At 45.4% G+C, this 9,669-nt stretch overlaps 2 protein-coding genes across 3 annotated transcripts in view; both read right to left on the bottom strand.

The window, feature by feature from the left end:
* The window catches only part of CDC14B (cell division cycle 14B), a 46,288-nt gene extending 45,090 nt beyond the window's left edge, over positions 1-1,198 (bottom strand). Inside the window, exon 1 of one of the 2 annotated variants that reach the window (XM_074166092.1) lies at positions 988-1,198. In XM_074166092.1, coding sequence (XP_074022193.1) covers positions 988-1,165 — 178 coding nt within the window. In that variant the 5' untranslated portion in view covers positions 1,166-1,198. The remainder of the gene's footprint in view (positions 1-987) is intronic. The other variant, XM_074166091.1, reaches the window with a different exon arrangement.
* A 1,261-nt stretch (positions 1,199-2,459) lies between these two features.
* PRXL2C (peroxiredoxin like 2C) lies at positions 2,460-8,402 on the bottom strand. Its single transcript, XM_074166445.1, has 6 exons — positions 8,166-8,402; positions 7,582-7,650; positions 6,069-6,122; positions 5,570-5,675; positions 5,198-5,329; positions 2,460-4,560 (listed from the first exon to the last, which is right to left on the bottom strand). Exons 1-6 carry the CDS (start codon positions 8,349-8,351, stop codon positions 4,433-4,435), a joined length of 675 nt encoding a protein of 224 aa, XP_074022546.1. The 5' UTR covers positions 8,352-8,402; the 3' UTR covers positions 2,460-4,432.
* Between the last annotated feature and the right edge of the window lie 1,267 nt (positions 8,403-9,669).

Consider the following 9,669-nt stretch of genomic DNA (forward strand, 5'->3'; position numbering starts at 1 on the left):
TTATTTTAGGCTGGAGTATTTAAGATTTTATTCCCTGCCAGTACTAGAGCTTTTTAAAAAGAGGAATCTGGTATCCTTTGGGAGTTTACATTCTTTCTACATCACTATGCCCAATTTTTAAAACAAAATCTTATAGTTTTCTAAACATATTGTTGGCTAGGAGACATACCAGTTAATTTAAGGAACCTTGTTTCTTAGCACAGGTAAGACTGGTGCCTTTTATTCATGCTTGCTCTTCATATTTTTGCTTGCTCTGTCTACAGAAAATTTTCCATGTCCTTCACAAAGAAGTGGTAAGTGAGGTTTATTTCATGTTTTTTAAGAGAAGTTGTAAATACTACCACTCTGATTCTGAATCAGGACATAAGAAGTAAAGTTTCGGGGGGGTTGTTGTTTGTTTGGGTTTTTTTTTTCTACTCAAACCTACATCCGGAATGATTCCGGTGGCACTCGAGTGTCGAGGAGAGGTGCGACGCTTGTCCATTATTTTACCCGTGAGCCAGCAAGCACAACATGGGGAGAAAGATCTACATCCCTAATACAAAGAAATGTGGTATTTCTGTTCCCCCACAGAAACACATTTTCCTAGTTTAAACACATTTTCCCTTTACTCTCTTACGAGCAGAAATAAGACAGCACAAGGCAACTGCTCGGCACGGCCAGAGTTATTAACAACCCCCCCCCATTTGCTCTTTGGGACAGAGGGCCGGGCTGGCCACGCATTTCTAAAGAACACTTCGCTGTGAAAACGCAACAGGGACGCAAGAACCGACCCATGGCACAGATGGCCGAGGCGGCGACCGCCGCGGGCCCAGCGCTCCGGCGGGGACAGCGGCCACCCCGCGCCGAGGGGAAGCTGCTGTCCCTGTGACGGGACACCCCGCGGCCCCCACCCCGTCCCGCCACCGGCACCCCAGCCCCGACTTGCGCCTCAACTCTCCCGCCGCGCTGCCATCCACCCCGCCCGCTCCCCGGCACGCCCCTCACCGGCGATCCTTAGGCAGGTCTCCGGTCCGGCGGGAGGCGGCGGCGGCGGCTGCTGCTGCTGCCGCCGCCGCTCTACCTCGCCCCCCGCCGCTCGCGACGCCGCGCCCCGAGTTCTCTTCAGAGCCGGCGGAGCCGGCGGTGCGCGGCGCCGGGCCTCGGCCCAGCTCTTCCGCTTCATGGCGGAGGCGCCCGCGCCACTACGGTGGGTGCGAGGCGGAGTGCCTCATCCCCGTCGCGCCGCTCCCGCGGATTTCGGGCCGCCGGAGGGGAGGGATCCCGCGACGGCGAAGACGGCGGCGGCGGCTGACGCGTGTCCTCGGGCGCCGCCCCCTCCCACCGCCTCATGCACCTACGGTCCCCCCCTCCTGCCCCGAGCTGGCGGCAGCTGGCGGCACCCCCGCCTCCACCTCCCGCCCCGCCTCTGACTGGGTCAGCGCGGTGTGGCGTCACCAGCGCGGAGCGGCGGGGGCGCTGATGTCATAGTGGCCGTTGCAACAGGTGGGTCAGGGGAGCTTTGGGGGGGCCCTGGGAGCAGGCCGTAGTGGGTCAGGGGAGCTTTGGGGGGGCCCTGGGAGCAGGCCGTAGTGGGTCAGGGGAGCTTTGGGGGGGCCCTGGGAGCAGGCCGTAGCTGGGACGGCGGGGCTAGCTCTGGTGTAAAGCCGCCGCCTTTGGAAATGAGCATTTTCGGTTGCGTTTCTTGGGGGGGTCACAGCCTTCCAGGTGCCTCTTGCGGCACATGGCAGACGAGGGCCCCAAGGGGATGTGACATCGTGTGAGGTCGGCTGAAAGCTGTCTGGTATGTGCAGCAGACTTTTGGTTCATACGTTAAGTGGATTTATCTGCAAAGTTAAAAGAGCTGGATTTGAGTCTGCTTCTCAGACACAGTGGTGCTTTAAAACATACCATTTTAAGTAGGTGTTGAAATAGCTTGAGCTGGTGGTTAACTTCTGAAGCTCCCTGCCCACCTCTGTCTAATTGCCCATGACAAGTATTCTACCATCTACCGAGAACGAGGTCAGTGATTATCTCCTGCTGGTTTCCACCTTTTTCTGCATAACTTTTTAAAAATACCTTTTCTAAGTAATAGCAGAGATATAAAATTCTACTGACACTTCAAAAAACATTTATGCCATGGAAGGCTGTGGCCATCGTTGTTCCAGTTCATTATGCACATGGGAATCATTGTCTCACAGGGCACCAGCGAACTCAGTGAAGTCCATCTCCATGCAATAAATGCAGGGCAGATGCCCTAATTAGGATTGTTCTTCTGCTGAACCCTCCTGTCTTCCCTCTTTTTGTTTGTCTGCATTTTGCAAATCTTTCTAAAGAAATGGTTTTGCTGGGGTAATGCAAAGGCTGTGGTATGGTTCCTCACAGCATTGACATGGTGAGGGTGGATGACTTCAATTTACAGAGCTGTCAAACGACAACTTAATTCATTCCAATCCCTTTTAAGAGTCCACAGTTCTTTTATCTATGGTTAGTTTTATTTACTGTATTTAAAATGCAGCAGTAGAACTGTTCCTACTGTATTTCAATTCTACTGAAAGCAAAAGAAGCAGAAAAACAGGTAACCAAACACTTCCTTTAAAATCAAAAGCACCAAGAACATGAAAGTGAAATGATTGCAAACCAAAAGTGGAACTACAGCCAGTGTAGAGCCTTGGGAATAATGATCAGGTGAATGAAGCAGAGTGAAAGCACTGCAAGTAAAGCGAATATTTAACATTCTCTTTGAAAATAATTTCTGTGCATCTCTTGTCTTTGTTTTATAAACATAAGACCACCTTTATAGCTTGCTTTCTGCTGTGGTTTAACTCACATTGAGGCAGCTGCATTACAGTTTCCGACATGCTCAAAAATATCGGCGAGCTGGGGGAGCCTGGAGGGAAGGCAGCTCCTTATTTATGAATGTAGGGGCATGGTCATGAAAGTGGACTTTACTCCCCAGCTGCTGGTCCCAGCCCATTATGCCAAGTTCTGAGGAAGCCTCTGGCAAGCCCTGAAATCACGTGTATTCTGAGTCTGCACATGACTACTTTCAGCCCTGTGCTGAGTGCCGTTTGGTCAATGCACAGAACTGAACAAAGCATTTTTACATTAGTAATATCCTCCTTGTAAACACACCGTATCAAAATGTGTATGTAATTAATAAAGTGCTAAAGCATAGAACCTTTAATGGAATTACATGGGTCAGTATCACCGTTTCTTAAGCAAGCCTTTTATTTTTCGTCAAGGAACACTGCATTTATTTCATATGCTCTTAATGGTGTAGAGCTCTCCGGAGCTTGCTTTGGGCCTGCCAGTGACCTCAATGGATGCAGGGACAGACCTCTTCAGAGAATACTGTTTTACAATTGCATTAGCGTTAAGGTTTAACAGGAGAGAGAATTTGCAGATAAGATATGTATGAACAGCAGTATTTTACAGTGAGGGCCAAAGATCAGAAACTGCAGAGGAGAATATGCTCCTCCATAAATCTAGGACAGTCTTACTTTGCAATTGCTAAAAAGAAGTGGCTCATGGGTGAAAGAAGGCACATCTACTTTAATGAAAGCAATATATTCTAAACATAAATATTTCTGGAAAAATGGATAATATGCAGTCTGACAGAACTGCAAACCAAAATACTGTTGTCCTGAGCTCAGTTGTCTAGGACAGAAATAACCAAGGACATTTTTTCAGGAACCTCTTGCTCTGAGAGAAAGTACATACACACAGGGGAGAATATTCTGCTGCAAATCTTCATAGGAACACAAGTAATTGACTATGGCATACTCCATGCGTACTCCAAAACTGACAATCTGATCAGAAATATGTTTAAGACACACCCCTTACTGGTTTTAGGCCCACCTTCTCATATGATGCAAAAGAACTGCAGACAATGGATGATGCATTTGAAATATGTATTTAAAACTATAAAATGCATTTCATAATCTCTGCCAGTACCAGGTCCAAAAGTAGACATAAGCTTCAGTCCCAGTGTTTGAAACTGTCATTTTTCAAGGTGTATTTTAATACAAGATCGCCACATGGTTCTGGAAGCTTTAAGACATCGCTGGGAAGTATTAGATTGAAAGCTGGTGTCGTCTGCTAAAGGCAAGAGTCTCAAGTTCCTCCTGAGCAAAACCAGATTTTTCAGTTAAGTATGTCTTGAACACAGGTTTTTAAAATATATTAGCAAGACTGTTTGATGAGGAAATAATGAGCTATGGGATTTTTTGCAATAAGCCTCAACTGTGTTTTAGTTTTTGTTATCTTACACACAATGGAAATGGCATTTCTGTGCCCATCTTCCGTGCCAAGTAGATTATTCTGTGCTCTCATTTTCTAGATAGGGTTTCAGATGTCCCATTAAGACACAACAGTACTGATGCTGGTGGGAATTCATTGGAGAATTGTCCTTGTAGAGTACAAATTAAAAAATTTATATACTGTGTCAGTGTCATATGTCAATAATCTGGGGTTTGTTGGTGAAATTTACTGTTTTAACTCCTGCCAGCTGCAAAACTGTGTTAATGGGAACATGATCCAGCCTGTTTTTATCAAGGTGCAAAAAATGAACTTCATTACCTGAAATGTAATGAGAATAAACATGTAAATGGCTTAATAAAACATTTACTTATTCAAAGACATAACTGAATCAAAGAAGCATCCTATTTTACTAGTAATTCTTCTACAGATGTGTACTAGTTCTATAGATTGCACAATACACTCTATTTTAACCAATGACAGATTTTTTTTAATTACATTATAAGAGCAAGGAACATTGAGACATCTAATTGAATTAAATCTGATGTAGCATAATGTCTCCTAATGATTTGATGACTTTGTTGTGTTACAGCATCATGCATTGTTCCTCTACTAAACCCACATTAAATGCCTAGAATCAAATGTGAAAACAGAATGCAGGTGAACACCGTGATGTCAAAAAACCCCTCCAAGCTTTGAGCAGTTGTTCTATCAGCGCTCCTATCAATTTCTGCAGGACTGCGATCAGCTTTGTGCCACCTCTGTGGGAAGTGGGACTACACAATGACACTTCCACAGGTTCCTTCAGCCAGCAAAATCACACAATTCAACAAAAGACTGTTTCCTTGGGATCCACAGGGACAGCAGCAGAAATTTTTGCATTAAAGTGAGATGTTTGTGTTAAAGCAAACAGTGTCCGGAGGAGACTCTAACTTTCAAACAAAACAAAGAAGGTCACCTGGGCCCAAAATCAAAGCTCCTCCCTGCTGAGCAGGGTCTCCTTGAAAATCAAAAGCTGGGCCAGTCATTGCTCTCCACACGCTCCTAATGCTTCCCAGGAGTGTATTTGATTTCACGTGAGGGCTTCGCACTAAATAAAACAGCAAAATACCTGTTACCTAGAAATACAAAAGTATATAAGGAGAACAACAAAATTGAACAGCTACTATGAATAGTGTAGTTTCCTGATTGCAAGTGTTTTGACAAAATACAGCCTACAAGAGACTGGTGGGCAACTCCCTTCCTATTTACATTGTGATCATGCTGTTTTGTCTGAGCATTCTTGTTTTGTTCTGTGCAAGTCTAAACAAGGTTAGAAAATTATTCTTACCTGATACGTTATTACCTTCACCTCTTTTCATGCCAAGTATTTTATAAATTTCCCTTTGTGGATCTACATACATTTCATGGGTATACCCAGTTAAACTGCAAAAGGGCTGCAAAAAACATGCATACAAGAAAAGCAGTATTTTTAAGGTTAATACAGTAATTAGTTAGGATCTACTGACAGTGGAATACTGCCACTCCACCCCCTGCCAATTTGGAAACTTGTGGATCTGTCATGTTAAATTAAAGGCCAAAAATTTTTAGCCCTGACACTCTTATTAAAACAAAGCTTCCAGTGAAATCAAGAAAAGATGTTTCCTTAGCAAGCCCCAGTGGTTTTTAAACTGAAAGTTTATTCTATTAGAGTTGCTTCACAAAAAAGAATACTGTCCTCTTTTCCTGAGGGTGCAAATGACCATCTTTTTACTCAGAGCAATACCCCTCAATGCAGACCATTAAGACATAATAGAGGATACAATGTATTTAATGACTACTTTATTTACCTTGATGTGATGATAAGATGACTGTCCAATAACTATAAGTCTCACATTTGCTTCCTAGAACAGAACATGGGTATTCAAACTGTGTTTCTGCATGGCTGCAAAACATTAGCAGAATCTGGCGTCTTGAGTTAATGATCACAGTGCACTCAGTCAAAATTATTTGATATTAACATCACTTAAATATCTGGAGTCTACACCTTTGTCTAGCACCCACAGTTAGCAGCTATGTTAATTTATTAAGTGAAAAGTTATTTTTAAGCATAATTTTTAAGTGTCATCTTTCCAATTGATTGCAACCTGCTATGATTTTGGAAATTCAAAATTTCCACTCTGTTGTACCTGCATCTGAAGGAGCAGCACCGGTGCACATACACCTGTGATTTACGTATACTGATGCTCATTAATAGATATAACTTGCATCTGCATGTACTGCTGTCCTTTGCAGGTGCAACACTAGGCCTGAGTCTAAAATAGAGGCCAAAACTTAAGCTCATTTAGATGCTAGTAAAACAGTTAATAAAATATAATGTTGCTTTAATATTAGGGCATAATACTTGCCTTTCCCATATAGAATAATTTTGCTTGTTATGAAAAGAAGCCCTCCTAGGAATAGAATACTCACACTAAGAAAAGTATGGATGGTTTTGATTCTCTGTATACATTTATTTAAGCACCCGGATTAAGAAAATGTCATTTTGAGTAACACTGAGCAGTTTAGAAAAACCTGCCCTGAGAAGGGAAGCCACCAAAGAAATCATCGCTTTTCATCCCCAAGTTCCTAGTCCACCTAAGCCTTGATTGGCAGCAAGGAGCTGCGTATCTGTCATCGGCTATGCTGCTGTTGGGAATAAAATATGACAGAATTTCAATCAGCAGCCTAGAACAGAGAGATTGACTTTCCACATTTAGCAGGGGATCATTGTTTTTTCTTGGTATCTCCTACCACCCAACAAATACTGGTCCATAGCAACCCCTGCCCACTCCACTTCTCCTTTCTGTCACTTTATCACTCCTGTTTGTGCAGCTGCCTGGAGAACAGGTAACACAACTGATGTACTTTACCATGGAAAAATAGACTATTTTTAATCTAGACCAATTATCTGATTTTGTTCCATGCACAACGATCAGTCAGCCATACCAGCATAATGGAAAGGGCAGTAGTTAGTCAGTGGTCAGGAGAAGACAGCTGCCCAGGGCACTACTAATACCAACAGAAATGCTTGTCAGATGTTGTCTAACTGTTCAGAACACAGCAGCAAAAATCAGCACCAAGCTAATAGGGCAGGGAGAAATAACGCCGCTGCAAGAAAGCATGTAGTGCAACAGATCCTCTCCTCTGTCTCCTTGGCAGATACGCTATGGGTATTGTAGCAAACAATGAAAGCACTAACTTTCTTCTGAGCCTTTTTTTTGATTCCTAGAAGGCTAAAGTCTCATGCAAGCCTGCAGCAGGATATAGCAAACCTGCTTGACGACAGCAACCCCATGTACACACTAAGGGCAGAGTACTTACTTGTAAAAACGCCTTGGGGACTTTCGCCAGGTCTTCTACATACTCCTTACAGGTGTAACATAAAAAATTCTGCAACACAGCCAGTTGGACACGTCAGAAACAGACATAATTGCACAGCAATGAAACATCAGATTCAGACTTGGGGCACAAATCATTTTGGAGGTGATCAGGAACTGGAAACAGGAACAATTACAGTTCTTTGTACTCACCAAATTTTTATTAGGATCCTGGTTTAATCCAGGCCTGAACAAGGATTCTAGGCTTGGGGCCCTGCTTTTTCTCTGTGGCTATTTTAGGAATGCCAGAACTGGCTTGCCAGCTGCAAAACCAGGGTGCACGCTTGATCCCTTGAACACAGGGCTGAAGAATTATTTCCTTTCTGGCAAATTCTGTGTCAGTTTAGCAAAGAATGGGGGTTCTTAGAAGGATATGACTGTTAGATTTTCTTTGCTCCAGCCCCGCTTGTTATAAACACCACACACGCCCCCGCCCCTTGCACAACCAAGTCGGGGCATCCCTCAAAGACCCTTTTAGGGCTCCCGTCCGTCTGGCCAACCCTGCCGGGGCAGCCGCTCCCTCCTTACCCGCACGAACACCACGATGGCTTTTTGCTCCCCGTACAGGGCCTCGAAGGGCACGCTCCTCCCGGCCGCGTCCACCACCGGGCAGCGGGAGGCCTCCCGCAGCTCCCCGGGGAGCTGCCGCCGCTGCCCGCCGCACCGTGCGCTGCCCACCTGCCGCGTGACGGCGGTTGCCGGCGGCCCCGCCATGGTCGGTACGCCGCGGCGGCCTCGGCGCGAGCCGGCCTGGCTCGGCTCGGCCGGGGGAGGGGGAGGAAGGGAGAGGCGGAGACGGAGAGGCGGGCTGCGAGGAAGCGCTCGTGCTGGGTTGTGAGCGCGTCGGCTGGTTCCCGTTGCTGGAAGCAACCCGGGGCCGGGCGGGCCCGCGCTCCAGGCCGCTGGCTGAAGGAGGAGTTGGTGGGTTCACAGCCTTGACATAAAAAGAGAAAGAGAGAGAAAGAGAGAGAGAGGGAGACCCGCTGCCAAAATCGCTGCGCGCCCGTGGCAGCCGGCATGGAGTTTGCACCTGGAAAACAATATAACGAGGTCAAACCGAGACTCCCAGAAATGGTGTGGAAGCAGCAGCAGTGACGCTGTGACCCAGCCGCAGGGTCAGGGTTCGCTTTGCAGGATGCCACAGCATTTCAGAGGCCTGCAGGCGAGCTAGAAAATTCTGTTTTCCAGGAACTGTCAAGCTGCTGTATCAGAAAAAAACAGACCCACGTGCCTTATTGAAGTAAAAGCAGAACTTCATGGAACTTTGGCCAGTAAATAGCAGAGGATGCTGAGCAGTGCAAGTGCTCATGCGAGTGTACGGAGTGCACACAGAAATGAGTGAACAAATCTTACAGTAAGAAAATCACTAGACAGTTGAAGAGTATTGTAGTCTCTGGGATTGTTGTGTTACCTGAAAGCTTATGAGGAGGAGAGTATTTTCCTTTTTTTAGTGGGCAGAGAAAAAGAAGAATCAGAGGGAATAGGACTGGGGGGGATCTCCAGAAGTTACTCTGCTTCATGAACCTCTCTGATGATACTAGTTTCAGAGTCTCTCTTGTCATGTTATCCCAGCGCCTGTAATGTTAATGTTACTGAAACCCTGTTAATGTTACTCATGCCCGGTACTTTGGGTGAGCCCCACAGCTTTTATCTTAGCAGGAGTGAGCACATAGGACGGGTTGATCAGGACGCTTAGTGCACTGACTTTTCAACTGTACATAGTCTATTGCTATGTTGCCCTCAACCTTGTTTCCTACACTAAATGCCTTTTTTTTTTCCCAATTCTTTCTTCTCATAGGTCATATTTTCTAGAATTTCTAGAACACAGATTTTATAGTTTCCTTTGGACTTTCTAGATTGATTGTGTCATTCCTGAAGTTCAGTGCCTAAAACTAGACACAATATTTTACTTAAGTGTTAGGTTTTCTTCATGTCGTAGGTCTCTACATCCACTTAAACATGCTGGCATTGTGCCTCTGCTTTTTGCAACAGCAAGTTTTATTGACTCCTGTTCAGCATGAGAACCACTATC

Source organism: Numenius arquata, chromosome Z, assembly GCF_964106895.1.
Source record: "Numenius arquata chromosome Z, bNumArq3.hap1.1, whole genome shotgun sequence".
Taxonomy (NCBI): Eukaryota; Metazoa; Chordata; class Aves; order Charadriiformes; family Scolopacidae; genus Numenius; species Numenius arquata.

What these genes read in the sequence shown, in the direction of transcription:
- PRXL2C (XM_074166445.1), bottom strand. Translation starts at nt 8,351, where the DNA reads ATGGCGGGGCCGCCGGCAACCGCCGTCACGCGGCAGGTGGGCAGCGCA. An exon ending in CATCTTATCATCACATCAAG is followed by an intron (nt 5,676 to 6,068) that starts GTAAATAAAGTA and finishes TGTTTTTTGCAG; the next exon opens with CCCTTTTGCAGTTTAACTGG. An exon ending in AGCTTTGATTTTGGGCCCAG is followed by an intron (nt 4,561 to 5,197) that starts GTGACCTTCTTT and finishes ATTACATTTCAG; the next exon opens with GTAATGAAGTTCATTTTTTG.